General features: G+C 31.7%; 1 protein-coding gene across 1 annotated transcript in view; it reads right to left on the minus strand.

The window, feature by feature from the left end:
- LOC115888237 (leucine-rich repeat-containing protein 24-like) overlaps positions 1-21,130 on the minus strand; it is a gene marked incomplete in the record, with an annotated part of 116,049 nt that overhangs the window by 60,034 nt on the left and 34,885 nt on the right. Inside the window, 1 exon segment of the mRNA XM_030907895.1 lies at positions 1,437-2,037. Coding sequence (XP_030763755.1) covers positions 1,437-1,956 — 520 coding nt within the window.

Raw genomic sequence — 21,130 nt, forward strand, 5'->3', positions numbered from 1 at the left:
ATTTTTTAGCGTTTTTTGTTGACTCGTTCAATTTTGTTTTGTTTTGAGCTATTTCCAAAACGTGGCGGTATCTGTGTCCGAGGCAAAGGATTTTTTTTTGGTAAATCGCAGTGAAATATGTAAGCCTAGACGTTTCTAAAATAGCTATTTTTACATAATTACATCTCGTTTTATGTTATATTGATACATATTCCGCATAATTAATATCTGAACACGCGGTTATTGTATGTATAGCAGATATTTAGGAACAAAACTTTTTAGTTAAACTGCAGGAATATAATTATAATATTTTTATGATTTAATTTTATTATAATGAATTAGTATATAAAATTGTATATGATATGTTTGTTTACGGCCTTAATTGATTAATATAACAGTAGTATTGCTTGATGAGTAATACTGGTAACATTATATCCGCTTAGGAAAATTATTAATTGACCCAATGTACTTTTGTTTACATTGGGTTATTTAAAAACAATGTTCTTTTATTGTTCTTAAGAGAAATCTCTGTAAACGATACTTTTATTACCACCCAGCATGGTTTGATATAAATCAATTCAACTAGTATTTAATATGAAGGGATTTAGACAATTAATAAAAAACCAAATTCGTAAATTAAACTTTGCTACAGACTACAGTATAAATGCTATTTTACCATAACCAGAAATAATAAATAATTAGACGATTTTTTAAATAATTTTGTGTATATTTTGTTCATGAGGCGCAATACCGTGGATTATAAGCCGATAAACGGTAGACCGCTAGTTAGTCACTGTTTTATATTTTTTGCTATACTGTAATTAATAATATTATACAATGATTAAAACTAAATATTCTTGTGTAACCTTCGAGGAATAGCCAATTTAATTTACCATCGGTAACTGTTTTCATATCAGTCTTTCCAAGTTTACTTTTTTTTCTGAAGCCACCACAACGTTTGAACTTGATTTCCTCGTGCTATTTCACAAAATAGTACGATAAATATAAGCCTGTGTTATAAAAATTTAGTTACCACGTTTCCTGAAATTGATCGAGACGCGCCGTGATTGGTCGTTTGTTTTTTATTGTTAATCTGGGTTAACAATAAAAACCGAAAATAATGATGATGAATCTTTTAAATTTATTTTGTGGAATGTGGGAAGTGGGACTACTGGGAATCACCCACTTAAAAAAATAACGCACTCTTGCAATACCTCTTGGTTGGTGTAGAAAAATTTGCAAGTAGGTTTTAAGTCTTCCTAGTCGCTGTGGCAACAGTGAGCGGCGAACATTGTGTGATCCGGGTAGTTAAAAGTTAAAAAACTCGGTTATTCTCAATTGATTTTAAAAATGGTAAAGAGAAAATGTGTTTCATTTAACCAAATCTACCACCCCTTAAAAAATATGCATTTATTTTTGTGAGACCATGTATAAAACAAGTTTTACTTCGCACTTACCTTGAAAAGCACTCTCCTCAATATCGCCGATCTCGCAACCATTAAGCTCCAACGTGCTTAGAGACGACAAATGATTGAAAGCCAACTTCTTCACTGCGACGATCGGATTGGAGCTCAGCGTCAGTTTCATTAAAGACAGGCAATTCATAAGGGCCATCGTGGGTACGTTGTCCAAGTAATTTCCAGACAGGTCCATTTCAACTAAATTCGTCAAGCCCTTAAACGTATCTTTGTGTATGGCTTTAATCTGGCACTTAGACAAATACAGTCTCTGTAGGTTGAGTAAGTATTTTTTCTGGAACAATTCCTTGGTCAGTTTTCCGAGACGATTACCGGAGACATCGAGAACTTGGGTTTCCGGATCGACGTCGTCCGGTATGTCTGTCAGGCCCTTGTCAGCGCATTCGGCGCTTCGTTTGCCGCTTTTCCATTTGCAAATGCAAAACGGCGGGCAGGCGGAGACTTCGCTGACAACATATAACAGCGTGATGGAATACAAATGCCAGAACAGTAGGTGCATGTTGACTTATTTAGACGTGGGCTGAATGAACTGGCCGGCTAAACTGACGAGCCGTTCATGATGTTACTGATGTAGTAAAGGCTGAAACAACAGAAAAAAATGTTATAAAGGGTTTTTTAAACACATGTTGGTATAAGTTTACCACGTTATTGCCTCATAATATACTTCTAAAAACAGGTGTTGCAGAATGAACGTTGGTTAGGGTTAAAATATTAATAGTTTTTATGACTATGACATACGAACAATTACGAAATATCATACTCATAATACCGGGTGTGTCTCGAAAGTAGCTCACCCCTATAACTTTTTTATTTTTTAGATAAAAAACTAGATTTGGTATCTCAGTATATGACATAAATTGGGATTGATTGACGTATTCGATTGTTTTTGGCCACTTCTTGTTTCACCGGAAATTACTACAACTTTTGATTATTAAATTGCACCCTCGGTATTTTTTTACTTTGTTCGATAGAAAATGATATTCTGAATTTAATGACATATCATATGTCAACTTTTGACATTCTCGCTTAATAAAAAAAAATCGTAGTTTAAATTTCTATCTACAGTGCCATGGATGTGTTACAGTAATTCTTAACCAAGGAGACTTGGAATAATAGATCTAATCGTCTCATATATTTTTAGTGTCTTGTCCTGGTCGGTTAAAAAATGCCAAAATCGTGTTTTTAATCATATCTGATCTTTTTTTAAATGGAACGAGGGTGGCTCATTAGCATATTTGGAAACAGCATTTTTTTAATAATAATTTGATATCACACACTAGGTATTTCCAGTCAAATTTTTGATACGAACCGCAAGTTTATAATTTCAAATAAACCATATGTGAAAATGTCAAAAGTCGACATATGATATGTCATTCTATTCAGAGTGTTATTTTCTATCGAATAAAGTACAAAAATACCTAGCGTGCCGTTTAAAAATCAAAAGTTGTAGGCATTTCCGGTGAAACAGAGGAAGTGACCGAAAACAATTGAATACGTCAATCAATGCTAATTTATGTCATATACTATCAACCGAATCTCGTTTTTTAACCGAAAAAATAAAAAAGTTATAGGGGTGAGCCACTTTTGAGACCGCACCCGGCATACAAACTGTAATATAAGTTGAAGAGGTAAGATTTTGTCCAAATATTCTTTATTGGGACTTATCTCGGATGCGCTTAATTACCTGCATGACATTGACCCAGATATGTTTTTAAATAACATTAAAAATTAAACCAATTAAAATACAACAATCTCGGGTCGATAATCAAACTCAGGTTACCGAAGTTCGATTTCCTCATGGTCATAGCCGGGTAAATGTAATTAGATGAAAACAGATTGAACGACGTAACCGGTGATGACCACGAGGTATAGAAAATATAAAAATGTATGTTGAAGAGAGTCGGGGGTTAGTCCGTCGATGTTAGTCTCATTATTAGTCAGTTAGTTGGCTAGTCAGTTAGTCGAGGTTAGTCAGGCGGTTGGCTGCGAGTGAACCAGTAGAAGACAGTGAAGACGTTGAAGATGTTCCTGTAAATACTTCTTCGAGTATACCCTAAAGTATTGGCATTTCCTGAAATCGTCCCAATAATTTTATCCACACTATAAACCTTTGTTTAATAAATACATATTTTTTCTAATGGTTGTTTGATTAAAAGAGAGAACCTGGTATAGCCACCCTAGCGAACAACCCCCCAGCTAGGTCACGACAATACAAATGCTGTCCTCATACCAAGATATCAAGTTTAACACACTTAAACCATTCATAACTAAAAAGGTTTTGTTAGCAGGTCCCCACTTGCAGTTACTCAGCTATAGTTGATATGTTTGCTGCCAATATCTTTAGAATATAAGTTAACCATTTTTTGGTTTTGACTGCTCACTTGTTGGTTAATATATTCGCCCAGTCACGGTTAGAAAATACTAGTACACTCAACAAGGCCCTTATTGTCATGCTGCGCTGAAGTCATACTGAACCAAGAACATCGGCACGAATGGACAGTAAACGATAGTATTTAGATATAATTTTAAATTAGAAATTATTCACTTAATAAATCAAATTTATTAACCACATACACATGCTATTTAATACCTTTGTCAGATTTAAATAAGTAAGGAAAAGCACAAAATATTACAACAGAAAAACAAAATATATGCTTTAGTGAATACTAATTAAATAATGAGGAAACATTTACTTTACCTTTAATACCATTATTTGTCACAATAACCAAAACCTACAAATCAAAATAAAATCAATGCGTCTCGAACGGTAGTCTAAAAGTTATTACCTAACACCTATCATCTACGTTCATTGCCTGATTTACCTCTCCCTAGTTTAAGAATAACATTTTAAAAATCAATAATTATTTATACATACAGAGTGTCTTAAAACTGAATATTTTGAATGTGGTGTTTAGGTTAGGTGAGTCAACTCAAAACAAAAATGTATATACACAGAGGCATATATTGTTTAAAAATATATAGTAAAGTTCTTTATACCTTGAGTTTTATAATCACCTTATTATAATTTTTTTAGTCTTTAATTTTTTTTTTTTATTGATAAATTCAATAACAAATAAATGGATTAAGTCGTATTATCATATTTTACTCTTTTTACTCTTACTAACTCTATGTGATTCAATTTTTTATGGACTTTAACTGACAGAGCGATAAAGCCTAAATATAGAAATTGTCATATGTTATTTTGAATTATAAATTGTAATTTTTATTATTTTAATAGTTATTTTTGTATCTAGTGCGCGATGTGCTACATTGGTGATTAATACTCGAATTTTTTTAACGAGGCGTAGCCGAGTTGAAAAATTAGTCGAAATCACCAAAATAGTTCGCGCACGAGTTGCAAACAATATTTTTTCTACAAACATTAAAATTGGGATATCCCTAAAAATTATTATTATTATATTATTGTATGTCGAGGATTCTATCAACAATAAAATTCAAATATCAAATAAAATTTGAGAGTGTCAAATACAGGGATCAAATATCTCTACATCAAAATTGGATAGTGTCTCTCAAGTCCCAAAACCCCTATATCTAAAGCAAAATCAGAACTATCTAGTTTGGGATTAAATATTTGTTCGTGTACTGGTTGTACTATTGATGTTAATATTGTAAATAATAACTAGAATATGCATTAGTGTTAAGTTTGATATTTTGTATTTGTTTATTCTTGAATATTTCGAAATAAAATAATTAGTTATGATTTAGTTCTTCATTTTCCAAAAATCAAAATTCCAAAATCCCATATAATTTACATGCAGTGTGCAAAATAGGCATTTCGCGCATTACTTCGCCCACCGTGTCATGGTAACGTAGGAAAATGAAAAAAAGTGTCACTTCGCATATTGCTATCAATTCCCAAACCTTGGCATTTTTTGACGTTTGTAGAAAAAAGTAATTTTTTCTTTCCTTTTGTCTTAAATAGCTTCATGCAATTTCCTGAAGTGAAAATTGATGAGAAATAACTTTACTAACAAAGTTAGAAATAAAAAGCGTATCGGGAAAAGTAGGTATTAAGGTAATTAAGCACTTGATCCAAGCAGTAATTATAGTAAATTCTCCAAAACTTTCAACTTGAAGCAGTAAAATTAAAAATACAAAGTTGCTGGAAGAAATATCGTTTTTGCATTTGAGTTTGTTTTCAAAGTTTGTTTTCTACATCGACCCAACTGACATAAATCATTTTAAAGTTAATAAATTTTTATCTCTAACGGAGTTTATGTAACTTTTTTATACTTTCAAACTACTTGGCCTTGTAAACAAAGAAAGAAAATTTATTTTAATTAACAAAATTAGAAAGCGATTTTGAAAAACTTAGTATCTGACGAAGTTTACGATGCGTAGCCTTAAAAAATATGAATACAATTGACATTTTTGATTTGTCAAATGTAAAATATACGAATTTTGAGATTAGGCTACATTCCGTTGCAAAACCAGGCGAACCAAACCGGCAAACTACGGTAAAGAGCGGTTCCTGAAAAACATCGGTTTGATACGGAACGGTTTGGTAAAATACTGGAAACGTCAAAAAACGTTGACGTTTTCTAAATTTCAATACCTACCTCTACTTTAAAATTTTCTTTTATGCATTTTTAATGTACCTATTCTCTTTTTACGTTTGCTTCTTCTTTTCAATGGAGTTTAATATATTGAAAAGTACTTTATTAATAAACTGTTAAACTCGTTAGACAGCTCAAGTGAAGATTTGCAGGTTCGATATTAAAACAGATCAATAGTAAATAAACGAATCTAATCAATATTTATACTTGTATAGCTTACTAAACATTCACGATTACTTGTTGTCGTGTTTTTCAGGTTTTCTTTAAATATTCCTGACTTTAAGAAACAATGGCTGCATGATAAGTTTAAATGGTCCTAAAAAGTAATTCTATTTAGTTAATGAAATTTAGTTACCTTTACTGCCTACCTCCATTGCTTTTGGATGTAAATACAAGATATTATTACAAATTTTAGAAACTAAATGAGAATTTGACTCGAACTTCCAATATTTGCTTGATTTCTGTCACATAAATGACATTGATTGACAAACAAAACCCGAAAAAACAGCCTTCTCGCGCTGGTTAGTTTGGTGAATTTTTCAGGAACCGTGTTCCGTAATAAGAAAACTTTCAGGAAACCGATAGAAACGGAAAACCATAACCAAGGTAAGCAACGGAATACGCCCTTTATATTTTGACAATCCATCCTCGTATAAGAAATAAATTTTAATTAATACAGTTTTAAAGTAAACTTTTATTTTAATATTAAGTACTTTAGAAAAGCATAAGAAAATTCTATTTTAATTATGCACCAGAGAAATCACAGTATGATCGAGAGAAAAACGGCGTCAACGATGGCTATGAAATGAAGATCGCTGTCATTTTATATGTAAATTTATATGGGAAATGTCATCGATCGTCATTTCCCAGCCAACTGGACGCGATTTTTTTTCGATCATACGGTATAAGCTATCCAGAAAGTCAACTCCCATTTACTTAGAATATTAAATTATTCTAGTATATTCTTGTTTGAAGATTTTTCAATCGACGTAAAAATTAAAATATTTTTTAACCATTTTTTTATACAGGGAGTCCCAGAAATAAGTGCACGTATTTTAACTGGTAGGTCGACACCAGAAACACGACCATGAGGTCTTTTTTGTGAAAAAAGAATGCTGAAAATTTTATATTTTTCTTGACATTTTTACTTGACTTTATTTTTCTTGACTTTTAGATCTTTCTGGTCGAAGTGTCAACACTGTGCGTCGAAAAAGCCAAGATTCTGCTAATTGCTTGGTATTTGCGGTTGATTATCGATTGCTGCCGGCGGCGGCGCAGAAACGACAAAATGCTATGTTTAGCTTGACAAAAATCCAGATTAATTTATTTTCGTATGTTTATTCACACATTGTTTTTCCTATTACATATGTAGATCTAATTTTAAATATTATAAATTTTTCCATTCAACTAGAGTAGTGCAAGGGTTACCGAAAATTGATGTAGTTCGCACTTTTTGCGAAGCGCAAAAGAATGTCATTTACACACAGCACAGCCATTTGAATTCTTTTCTACTGTCAATAATATATGAAAAAATACTTGTAATAAACTTGGAAATTTATATTTTAGAATATCTGTCTTCTTAAAACTAAAAAAATCCTTTCTTGACATTACAGGGTTGGTACAGAATACAGTGCGACTCCCTGCAAATAAAATTTCAAAAAATTTGGGAAAGCTGATTTTTTTATACGTGTATCAACATAGATTAGAGATTTTAATTTTAATAAATTAAAAGCGGAACTCCGTGCAACTCATTACTATAACTCATTATGAAAACAAAATTATAAAAAAATAGTGTGTTTAACAGTTATTTTTTATACAAGACGATAAAATACCATTTTATCGTCGTGTATAAAACAATATTTTTTTCCATAGCGAGTTACGTTTTAAAAAATATTCAGAAATTATCGCTGGTCGCTCTATTTAGATAAATAATAGTTATTTTTTATATAAAACATATATATCGACCGAAAAGATTAATTCACGAACGATGAAATCGCGAGTGAATTAATTTCGGGAGACGATAATGCAATTTTATCGTCGTGTATAAAACAATATTTTTTTCCATAGCGAGTTACGTTTTAAAAAATATTTAGAAATTATTATTTCAAGGAATTTATTACGAGTAGAAAAAATATTGTGCTGGGTGCTGGGTTGGCCTTGGTTTCTATGTAATTTGACAAATAAATAAAGCTGTCTATTTAGTTGTCAGTTTTGAGCAGGGGGGTGACAGTAAACCGGAAAATTGGAAACAGTTGTGGCGCGGTTCTACCCAGGCAGAAAGCATGGCCTTCTAGACTGTCCTAGACAAAAATCTGAATATTTCTATATGATTTCTGTCAATTTCTGCTACGGAACATTTTTATGCACGTCGGCGTCCTGTTCTTTTGTCTTTTGTCTGTGTGTCAGCGTCAGCTCCCGAGGCCTCTGGCAAGGTCGGGCGCCATTTTAATTTTGCCGTTTAGATTTGATTGGAAGTTTGTTTCTGATATTTCGGCTGAAATTTATAAGTACAAAGATGTTTTTTGATACAAAGTTCCTTGTTAACACTTTAATAAAGTATATATGATATTAATTACATGAAGAAAATGATGAAATCGACGTTTCTGCGTGTAGTAGGTATGGGCCATATTATATGTAAAAATAGGTAATATATTAACTGTTTTTATATTTTTTTAGCTTTAAACCCAAGGATTTTGGGATATTCGTTGCCAAGGATTTTCCAGTATCTCTACTTTAAAGACAGATCGGTGATTTTGAGCAATTGAAAGCAAATTATACAAGGTAAATTATGATTATTGAACTATTATTAGCCTACATTAATTTTCTACAAGATTAACAGAAATGCGTAATTACATATCACATAGGTACCTATTATGTATTTTCATAGCAATAATGCTATAAATCTATGTATGTAGATTATTTTTAAAATACAAATGAGGTATTAGATGTATATGTATTATATTTTTTATTCATTTTATTTTCATTCAAGTCCTGTTTGATTTAATTCACAAAAGTTTTATGTACCTATATTTATGTTTTTTACATATTTTTTTTGATTTCAGGTTTTGTGTGGGTTCCGGTTGCCTTTTTCCTGCTTCCAGTTATTAAGTTTTATGCCCGTGAAGCTGTGAAAACATTTATCTTCAAGTTTCTGTAAGTCAATGCACTGTTACTTTACTAATTCACTTTAGCACAGCATCTCTGATATTATTTAAATATTTGATATTGATACAGTAGTTTATTGGATTATAGCTCTTTAATTGTGTTGATTTACATTGTTCTAAATTCCAAATAAATATTTTTGAGTAATTTTGTTGTATTATTTACTACTAGAAAGAGTAAAAAGTATATTAACCCTCATTTAAACCTCCTGATCAACCCGCCATTAAAAACCGGAAACGGAAATAAATTTCATAAAATTGAAATTGTCATGTCTATGTCATGTCAAATTGTGTCAAATGTCCCAGCCGCCATATCTGAAAATTAGTTACCCAGGCAGCCACACTGTTTCCATAATTTAACATTGACTTGACACTTCTTCTTGTATTTATTATTTTATGGTTTTGAGTCAATATTTTTTTAATTCTCTTTCGTGTCGATTGCTGACTGAATTGTAGCCAGAAATTGCTCAAAACGAAATAAGTAAATTACCAACAGATATTCAGGCTGAGGCGACAAACGCCATATCCAAACTACTTTCATTTAAATCCCGAATAATTTATGAAAAGGAATACAAAAATTTTCAAAAATGGAAGCAATTAAAAAACGTGCGAGAAGAAATAAAGTTTTTAACCTATCCTCGCTGTTAAAGTATCATTTAATCTACCTTTGCGGTTAAAGTACTATTTTATCTACTATTTTTGATAGATATAAGGCAATTTTAACAGTTGCAATGAAAAAAGATATACTTTATTTATATTCAAAACAGTTCAAGTTTATTATATTGATGTTATTTACCTGTATTACATATCTGTAGCTATATTATCCATAATGACAATTAATTTTCAAATGGCGGTGCTGGGTGTAAATGACACTCTTTTGCGCTCAACGTTTGTGCAAGGCTAACGCTCTCCCCAGAAAGTGCGGACTCCATCAACTTTCGGTAGCGCTTGCGCCGTTATAGTTTGTCGGAAAAAAATATAACATTTAAAACTAGGTCCACAGATTTTATAAGAACGACAGTGAGTGGATGAACATACGAAAAAAAATATTTGTAATTTCGATTTTTGTCAAGCTAAACATAGCATTTTGCCGTGTGTGCGGCGGCTCTCAAAATGTTGCCATTGTTATTTTTAATTTTTAAAGTTAAATTATTCGGTCATTATCAATTGATTTTAAAAATGGTAAAGAGAAAATATGTTTCTTTTAACCAAATCTACCACCCTTTAAAATACTTGCACTTATTTCTGGGACACCCTGTATAGAAGAATGCTCTGCGAATCTGTCATTATGCGATAAATATTTGAGAGTCAAAATACAGGGCGTCCCAGAAATAAGTGCAAGTATTTTAACTGGTAGTATAGTTCGACCCCAGAAACACGCCTATGATGTTTTTTCGTGAAAAAAAAATGAAAATTCGAAATTTTTTTAATTTTTTTTAGTTTTTAGTTAAAAAACGTAATTTCTTGATAATATGGCAACATAGGTATTAGATTAAATTTACAAGAAAGAAAATCCAGAAAAGTTCCAGCGGTTCTTAAAATTTTAGGAAAAAAATTTTTTTTGGAAATTTTCAAAGTAAAATAACTCCGTTATTTTGAACTTATTTCAAAAACGATAAAGAGAAAATATGTTTCTTTATCGAGATCTACCTCCCCTTAAAATACTTGCACTTATTTCTGGGATACCCTGTATAAAATTATGTGTTCTTGTAACGAGATGGACAATGAAAATTATTGATAAGCCGCTATATGTGCAGAATATGAAACGGAAAAATGTATTGATTATACAATTTGTTTCATTAATATTTAAAAAGTTATTTTTCTCAGGTTAGCCAGATCTTCTATATTCATTAGTTGTTTTCAACGTCAATTTTTCTTGTCAAGCACGTAATTTTTCCTTCGTTCACTAGGATGGAATATATACATTCCCCGAAACATTCGGAGCCCGACACGATGGAGAGGCGCAATTTATATGGAGATCGATAATTCTTCTCTATTTCAGGGGCGTACTCTATAAGTTCGTCATGATATTGCCATAGTATAAGGAAACTAGTAGCTTTACTCCTTGTCAAATCCTTTGTTCTTTTTCTGTCACTTTATATGACCTTCGTCTCGCGTCCCATGACCACTGACGTAGCTGTATAGTCATGGTCTATTAACTAGGCAATGTATAGTCGCCATAGTTTAACAGATATGTATTTAGGAAAATATGAGTTCACAATAAAATAAAATAAATTGAGCATCGAGTAAGTGCACGGCCACACAGAAAGCGTTTTTTGGGTTTTTAGCGTGAAGCGTTTTTTGCGTCTAAAACAAAATAACAGGATTATATAGGAGTGGCCCCACCAAAAGTATCTAGCGTTCGGCGTGTCTCGCAAAAAACGCAAATGAAAACAAATCAGTTTGTTTTCTGTAGCGTCTTTAGCGTTTTCTATGAGACCCCGTCATAGGCGGACGTAATATTTAATAATGCAATAAAAATTAAATTAAATAGTATGCATTTTTTTTTCATTTTAGGGTATAATCGAAAAATATTTTTATAGAGAACATCTACTGTTTAGGAAGATTATATTAAATTCAAAAATTTGAAGGAAATGTTTGAAAAAATGTAGTTTGAAATGTTGAAAAAGTAATAAATTAAAGGAATATTTTCAATTTTCAAAAGGACACAAATCGACAAAATCGCTTAAAACGGTAAAATAGCAAAAAGCGCTTGAGACGCAAAAAAAGCAAAACGCTAAAAACGCTTTCTCTGTGGCCGTGGGCTAAAAATTTGCTTAAAAACAGAATATTTTCACAGTTCGTGTATAAGTAACAATTCTTTTGTATCTGAAAATCTTCTGATGGAATTTTCTACAACTCTTATTTAATTTAAAATAAGATTAATTTTAACATTAATGTGTTTGTTTTTTAGTAATATATTGGTTAGGTGATTTTCATTGGATAACTAATGCATTGAACAACACATTGTACTAAATAATAAAATAACATGTTTAAACTTCAATAATAATTGCTAATAAATATTACAGAAATTTCAAAAGAGAAAAGAAGCAAGAACAATGAGAAATAGCATCACTACTTTCTCACGTAATAAAAGAATAATTTCTTAGTTATTGTTCCCGAGTCCCGACGGTACCGAAAGAACCAGGAATTAATAATTTCCCGAGTCCCGGTTCTTTGATATCTCAAAAGAACCGAAAATTTCCGGTTCTGAACCCTAGTTACCATATTATCAAGAAATTGTGTTTTTTAATTAAAAACTAAGAAAAATCCAGATTTAAAAAAAAATGCGCAGAAAAATCCTCATATTTCTGGTGCCAAAATATACTACTACTAAAAATATTTGCACTTTTAAAACTTACCTTGTATAGGGCAATTCAAGGTTATGGTACGTTATAGCGTTTCCGGAACCGGAGCTGTTTTTCGGAACCGGTAATTTCGGTATTATGCCTCTAAGGAACCGGAATTTCCAGTTTTTTTTCGGTACTTTCGGTACTAGCAAATTATTGTTCAATGATGGTGCAGTTCATAAAACAGCAAGCAAGGGATGGTTGCCAAAAGTAAAATCGATAAGAAATTGAGGTTTAAATGAAAATAATATCAAATTAGTAAGTACTAATCAGTCATGAGAAAATTAACCTGAACACAAACATGATCACAAATGACTCTCAAAAAAAAACGTAAAAGTAAGGCACTCATTTTTTGTCAATCCCTCTCTGTGCTGGGACGCAACGCTGGAACCTCGCAGGTTGACGGACGGAACCCAACTGAAACGCTCTGCAATCTGCCGATATTCGACAGATTGTAAAAATTGGCAGAAAATATTTGGAAAAGTGCAACTACTCTTTTCCTACTACTATGATATTGCTTTGTGAATTCCATTAGTGTGTAATACCAATCGCGTGTTTGTAGAATTAGCCCTTTATTGAATAAAAGCGGGGTTTAAACATCAAATTTATATATCTATGATTTCGTATTGAAGTTTAGAACTCCAAGGCTCCCTTGTCTACGAGGAAGAAGATCTACTTTCTTTAAATAAAAACTACTAAAGGATAGTATGTCAACAAAATTCACTTCAGACTTCAGAAAATTCTGAACTCAACTCAATCTGAAAGTCAACTGCCTAAGTGGGACTTCACTTTCGATTAAAAAGCGACAGTTTGATTTTTGAAGTGAAACTTCTTTACACGCGATGGGAGTAAAAATTCAAGGCCTTGACACACGAGCTAGCAAGAAAAAATGTGATAAAAGGATCGCGCAAACACCAAAAAACATTTAATTTTAACCTAAGAAAATCATTATAATAATCTCGATACTATGTACCAATATCCGCCGCTTGTGTGCTAGAAAGTAAATTTTCATGCATATTTTCATTGACAGGTTTGTAGCTTCTGAATAATGGTCTAGGTAAAGCATCTAGCTCATTTGCTAGCTCAGAATTAGAATTATTAGAGTTAAGCAACTCGCATTTTCATTGGAAGTAATCAACGAGAATATTATAATTTAATAAAATTACTGTGGACCATTAAAAATACGAATTGTTGGTTCATACATATACAGGGTGGTCCGAACTGTATTCCTGAAAATTTGGCAGGATATTCTGCAGATAAAAATAAGTAAAAAAGTATAAACGTATGTCTTAAAATGGCTTAGTTTTAGAGATACAGGGTGTTGAAGTTTCATTTTTACTTCGATTTTTTCCAAATAATTCTGAAGTAACGTCAATATTTGGATGAAAATTGGTGTCTGGGAGTTTTTTGACATATTTTGATGTCAATATGACTCCTGCTTGTAGGGGGCGCCACCTACATAAGTTTTAACTGTTCTGAAGAGTAATAACTTTTCGTCCGTACTGGTATATGTATAAAAAAATGTCTCTTGGTAAAAATCGCTACGAGCAACCGTTCTCAAAATATCTAAAATGGAAACTGTCAATACAACATGTCAATATTGACAAAAAATAAACACATTAAGTAGATAGAAAATAATAAATTTGGAGAATTTAATTTTTTTTAAATTAATCATATTTTTTGCGAAAAAATGATGATGAAACAGTTTATGTTCAACTTTTGGCAAAATATAGTTTTAATTTCAGGACAGTTCTTGTATTTTTAATAATTTTTTAAGAAAGGCTGAAAAAAATATACTTTTTATTTATTTATTAATATCTCTGAAACTATAAAAACATATTTACTTATTTACTTAGAATTATGTAAAGTGATTTGAAAAGAAGTCAAAAATGCAATAATATACAGGGTGTTCCGTTTAAAAAAAATCATCCCGATCCACTCACACTTTTTTGGGCCACCCTATAGAAGTTAAAATAGTTTTGTGCAATACATCCTAGAAAATACTTTAGATTTGCACTTAAACAAAATTCTTAAGTTTTTTATTCTAGGAGCTACAGACGCCCGACGCACTATTGCCGGACCCTGTATATTCTTGTTCTACTACTTTTATAAACGTGTGTACTCGGTAACATGTAGGAAACAAAGTATTTTCGATTTAGGATTTCAGTTAAAAATATACGAACTCGTAAATCGAGAAAAAGCCGTTCTAAATAGAAAAGCGGAATATATTTTGGGAAAAATTCGGCCACGTTCGTCCACATAACCCGAAACACAAAAACAAGTCACCTAAATCCAGCAATTTCATTTGCAAATGCAACAAAGCCAATTCGTACCTCGCAGAAGCACTTGGACCAAACATAAATCGATTGAGCCGTATAACTTGGTAACGGTGCAAAGTGCAAAAAGGCTTGACCGAAAATAAATGAAAGGAAAAAAAGAACAGACGGCATTCGTCTACGAGGTGGTAAATTGCAAAAAGTTGTTTTACAATGTTTTACTACACAAATAATTTAAGATGTAATTAATAAATTGTTACGTTTAAAATTATTTTACTATTTTTTTCCATAGCAACTGTTAAAATTGCCTTATATCTATCGAAAATAGTAGATAAAATAGTACTTTAACCGCAAGAGTGGATTAAACGATACTTTAACAGCGAGGATAGGTTAAAAACTTTATTTCTTCTCGCGCGTTTTTTAATGGCTTTGAAAATTTTTGTATTTTTTTTTCATAAGTTATTCGGAATTTGGAAGTAGTTTGGATATGGCGTTTGTCGCCTCAGCCTGAATATCTGCTGGTAATTTACTTATTTCGTTTTGGGCCATTTCTAGCTCCAATTCAATCAGCAATCGACACGAAAGAGAATTAAAAAATATTGACTCAAAACTGACAACTAAAGAGACAGCTTTATTTATTTGTCAAATTACATAGAAACCAACGCCAACCCAGTACAATATTTTTTCTACCCGTAATAAATTCCTTGAAATAATAATTTATTAATATTTTTTTAAAACGTAACTGGCTATGGAAAAAAATATTGTTTTATACACGACGATAAAATTGCATTATCGTGTTTTATAAAAAATAATTATTTTCCAATAAATTGGACATTTGAATTGAAATTTAAAATTAACCTTATTTAAGATTGATAAAGTTATAAATATTGTAATAATTTAATTTCATTTTTTATCTAGAAATTTATACTGGGTGTTCCAGAAATACTTAAGTGTAAGTATTTTCAGGGGTGGTAGATCTGTATTTAGGCGCTAACATCAATAGTCAGTGCGACCCGAAAAGAGAAACATTTTCAAGAATTGAGCAAGCGAGAAAAATCTTCGTGATTATGAAATCATTTTTTACAAGACGAAAGCTGAGTACGGAACTCAGAACTCGAACGGCCAGATGCTACGTCTTCTCTGTGTTACTCTATGGATGTGAGAGCTGGACACTAAATTCACAGACCGAAAAGAGAATAGAAGCCTTCGAAATGTATGTGTACAGACGGATGCTGCGCATTTCATAGGAAGGTATACAAAGGATCACGAACGATGAAGTACTCCAGCGCATGCAGAAACAAAAAGAGATACTAAACACCATCTAGGAAAGAAAAATGCAATACCTGGGTCATGTGATGAGAGGGGATAGATACGAAATACTGCGCCTCATAATAGAGGGCAAAGTGCAACGGAAAAGATCAGTAGGAAGACGCCAGAACTCATGGCTAAAAGATTTAAGGAGATGGTTTGAACGCTCGTCTGCGGAAATCTTCCGCTGTAGTTTCCAGAGCCACAATTGCCATTTGGATCGCTAACCTTCGGCAGGAGAGGGCGTGGTAAGAAGAAGAAGGTCTGGCCAAACGAAACATATTATCTCTTTGCCATTTTTAAAATAATTAATAATAACCGAGTTATTTAACTTATAAATAATGGCAACATTTTAATTACCAAGCAATTACTAAAATCTCAGCTTGTTTGACGCCCGGTGTTGACACATCAACTAGAAAGATTTAAAAACGACTTGGAAAATTCAGATTAAAAGTAAAAAACCTAACATTAGAAAACTGAACTCCACAGAAAACAGATCGATGTAATTAGGTTAAAGCATCGTTTTATCATTTTACTTAAAACCACAACTCTACACTTAATAACACTTCATTTCATTTGCGATTCTTGGCAGCACTACACTTACTCGTAATAAAAAAATAAATACTAATAAAATCGTAATAATAAAAAAAAATAATATCTTTAAATTGCTGACCTGGATATTATTTATTTGAATCTTTCAATCGGCTCAATTTTACTTATTAAATGTTAATTAGCGCTGATCAGTATTGTTGCAATGAATATAATCAGACTAAATAATTTAAAAAGCCAGAGTCGGACTTGAAATTATTTTAAATAATAATTAAATAGTTTTGTTGTTGTTAAGGTACCCAAAACAAGAAAAGTATAAAGTGTGGCATATCATTGTACTCAGGAGACCGAGTTCTTTCAAAAACTGAAATAAAAAATGCAGGCCCGTATTTAAAAAATTAAGTCGGCCTCTGTATCTCAGAAATTATCAGCTAATTTGAAAATCTAAAAATACTATCGGATAGCCTTAATAAAGTGGCTATGAGAATGTGTAATTATTTTTTTGTTTTTCTAAAAATAACGACAGGAAAAAATAAAATTGATTTTCAAAAAAATCCGTTTTTCCAAAAAATCCTTGAAATTTTTAAAACTTTTTTGATGGCATCTTGGTGAACATCCCAAGGCGCAACTTTACCCCAATTTAACCATGTTCGTGTCTACTACGTGTCTATTAACTACGGTTACCGAGATACCAATGCTCGTACCTTGAATTTGTGGCACCCTGTATAATACACATTATAAATATATTTTTGTATGTATTTCCCTGTCAACATGTTTGACCATTGCTTTCATCGTAAATCTATCTTGTCTGGCAGAATGGACGTGAAAGAAGGATTTCATGTTCCTATATTATACAACGAGTTGGCTTGCTTCCAAAATAACCAAAAGATCCGATCGATGTAGACTGAGCGAGAAAAATATTTCTTTTATTTCAGGAATAAGAAAAGGTTTCGGATTGGAAAATCTGGAAAGGGGATATTGTTTTTATTGGACAACCAGAATTATTTTTACCAACGCTGCTTTCAAATAAATTCTGGTTCTTTCTACCTCACTGATTGTTATAGCTGACACTTTTAAAAAAACTACTTTTTTGAGGCTTGGTGCATTCTCAGCAGGTACTGCCACCATCGGAGAATATCGTAAACAAATAGTATAGGTATATGTTGGAGGCAGATGCCGAATTTGGCCTATGTCCGAAATAATTCAACATATGGCGATTATAATTAAATATACCTACCTATATCAACAAAGTTACGCGGAAGAGTTTTGATTGCATTGGTTTCAACTTCTATGCGGATGGTGTTAATCTTTTGTTGTTATATTATACCAAAAAAAGATTAACCCCCTCCGCAAAGAAGTTATATAAAGACTATTTATAACCACGAAGTTGCACGCATCTGGCAAGTTTAGTATGACAAATCGCCATAATATGTCTAATTATTTCGGACGTAGGCCGAATTCGGCATCTGCCTCCTACATATACAAATAAAGGGGTTTAAATAGCGAGTATACGAAAAATTTATCATATAATAATTGTTCTAAAAATGTTAGGAAGTATAATTTGTGAAAATTCTAAAATAAAAATAAAAAATTGGCCAAGTGCGAGTCGGACTCGCGCACGAAGGGTTCCTTACCATTCATTATCTATACAACATTAGACACTATATTATTATAATTTTTTTTCCGATTTAGCTAAAATTTTCAATGTGCGTATAAATATGTAAAAAGTAAAAATAAATATGTAAAAATTAAAAAAAAACGATTAAAAAAAGTCGCCTTGACTAGGATTCGAACCTGCCTACTGATTCGAACCTCTAACGTCATAGACTTGAAAGATTCTATGTAAAATTCTTACTTAAAAGTTAATGTTTAGTGAAAGTACTACGTTAATTTAATTCTGTTTTTAGTATTTGTTCTTATAGCGGCAACATAGATACATTATCTGTAAAAATTTCAACTGTTTAGCTATAACGGTTCATAAGATAGACCTTTGTGACAGACGGACGGATGGACGGATAGCGAAGTCTTAGTAATAGGGTTCCCGTTTTTACCCTTTTGGTACGAAACCCTAAAAAGTAAAATATTTTGATATCTTCAGACTTGTATTATAATTTATTATTCCAGCTAAAAAACTTTTTAGATGAATTCAACTACGGTAGCGAGCATAGTTTTAATGGCCGGTTTTGCTAGTGAGGCATAATTGGGGCTATTTCGGCTATGACGATATTTTTTAAAGGTACATAATTATAATTTTAGAAGATGTTCATAAAACATTTAATCACTAGTCGATTAAAAAAACTATACCATTAATATTGCAAATTATATTTGATACTCCCATAGTACATGCATTTTTAATTTTATGCAGCAACTATGCCCAATTTCTAAAAAAGTATCTAAAAATCCCGATTTTTTACTCAAATGAAATTATGATTACTTTGAATAGAATATCTCAAAAGAGAGATTTTAAGTTATAACAATTATTAATTTAATTATATACAAGGGGAATCTTAAATAAGTGTACATATTTTCAGGACTGGTAGATCTCGATAGAAGAAACATATTTTTTTTTCTTTACCGTTTTTCAAATATCCGAGTTATTTCAATTTGGAATCTTAAAAAAATGATTGCTTAAATGTTGTGAACCACTGGATTTTTTCTGGGTTTTTCTAAGTTGCCATATTATCATTTTTTTTTCGAGCAAAAAAATCTCATAGACGTTTTTAAGTTGTCGAAATATACCAGCCCTAAAATCATTATTACTTATTTTAGACTCACCGTCAAGAATATATCGATATAGTCTGTCCAACGAGAAGATCCTTAACAGTGATAGATGTGTCTGTCATTTTAATTTCAAAGTAGTTTATTTTATTTTACAAAGAAATAAGTTGGTACAACTGGAACGCATAGCAGGAAATATTTAAAATTTGATTGACAAGATGACAAGTGATTACTTCAAAATATTGTGAAAAAAACTGTATAAAACTGAACAAATGTAATCGAGTTATTTTATTTAATGAAAACGGTATGTGTTAATACAAAACAAACAAGAACAAGACACTACATACCAAAAAATATAAAAGAACTATTTTTTACTTTCAAGCTTTATGAAACTACCCGCATTTATGATTATATTTATCAATATAACTTATGTACAAATACAAATTTGTAATATTCCACAGGAATAAATAAAACAACATAGGTAAATAAAACAAACTATTTTATTAATAATAACACCTACCAAATTTTATACCTTAAAGGTTGATTAATTAACTTTAATCTTAATTTTTTTAAACCAGTACCTTTTGACATTATTTTTCTGTAGTACTAAAATCCATTATTTACCTATCGTGTGATGTCGATATTTTACAGCTACTCCAGTTTTTAGTATGTGTTTAGTTTGATCCTTCTACCATATACGAGATGCACTTATCTACGACGAGATGGTATACAAACTTTATCGATGGCAACTTCATTGGTGTATAAGACTTTCTGCCTGGGCAGCGAGTATTAACCATAAACTGTGCTCTGGATCTACAGTTAATTTTCACTCGATTTTTCCTCCACTTGACTTCAAAAGACACAAAACACACGTACTAATACGAATCAAAATGCATCATCTTCCAAAACGCAGGGTATTTAACAAAAGTTGACACAAAATTATAACCTATAATTTTGCAAGACTTTGACAAGCGTCAAAAATGACAAAAATCTAAAGGCGAGTTCATACGCATCGGCGTCCGTTTGTCGTTCATCGTTCCGTCAAACCAATAAAATTGAAATACGATCTGTCATTTTTTAAATAAACCAATAAAACTAGTTAAAAACAACAAGACACGACGCATGACGGATTTATATTTAAACCCATCCATAGATAACTTAAAAATTATTAGAAACTTTTTTTAGTAAAATAAATAGATTGGTATGGGACGTCATCTGCTTTTCTTCTGTCATCGTCTGTCGAAATCTTACCTGAGAAAAAAAAAACAGAGTATATTGAATATCTCTATTACTGTAAGATTACAAGTAATATGTTGCTAATTAATAGGTACACTTCTAGCATTTTAATATTCGAATTATTTTTTATTGAAGAAACTCAATCATATTCAAATCTAGAATGCCACTTTGTTGTATGTGTACTACCAGTCATGACTTATGCATGCGATACCTGGACACTTAAATGGATATCATAAGGAAACTGCAGGTCGCACAATGCTCAATGGAACGAAATTATGCTGGGAATAACCAAGAAAGACGGTAAAAAAATAGAGTGGATACGACCAAAGACCCAGATAATAGATGTCATCCACAGAATCAAATCCCTCAAGTGGCAATGGGGAGAACACCTGGCAAGTAGGACGGGTGGGCCCGAATAGCCAACAAAAGACTACAATGGGCCCAACTACAAAGAGAGTATCTAAATATGTGAGGGTGTTTATACCATAATTGCAAATG

This window comes from Sitophilus oryzae, unplaced genomic scaffold (genome assembly GCF_002938485.1).
Source record: "Sitophilus oryzae breed Bouriz unplaced genomic scaffold, Soryzae_2.0 scaffold_690_pilon_pilon, whole genome shotgun sequence".
Classification (NCBI taxonomy): domain Eukaryota; kingdom Metazoa; phylum Arthropoda; class Insecta; order Coleoptera; family Curculionidae; genus Sitophilus; species Sitophilus oryzae.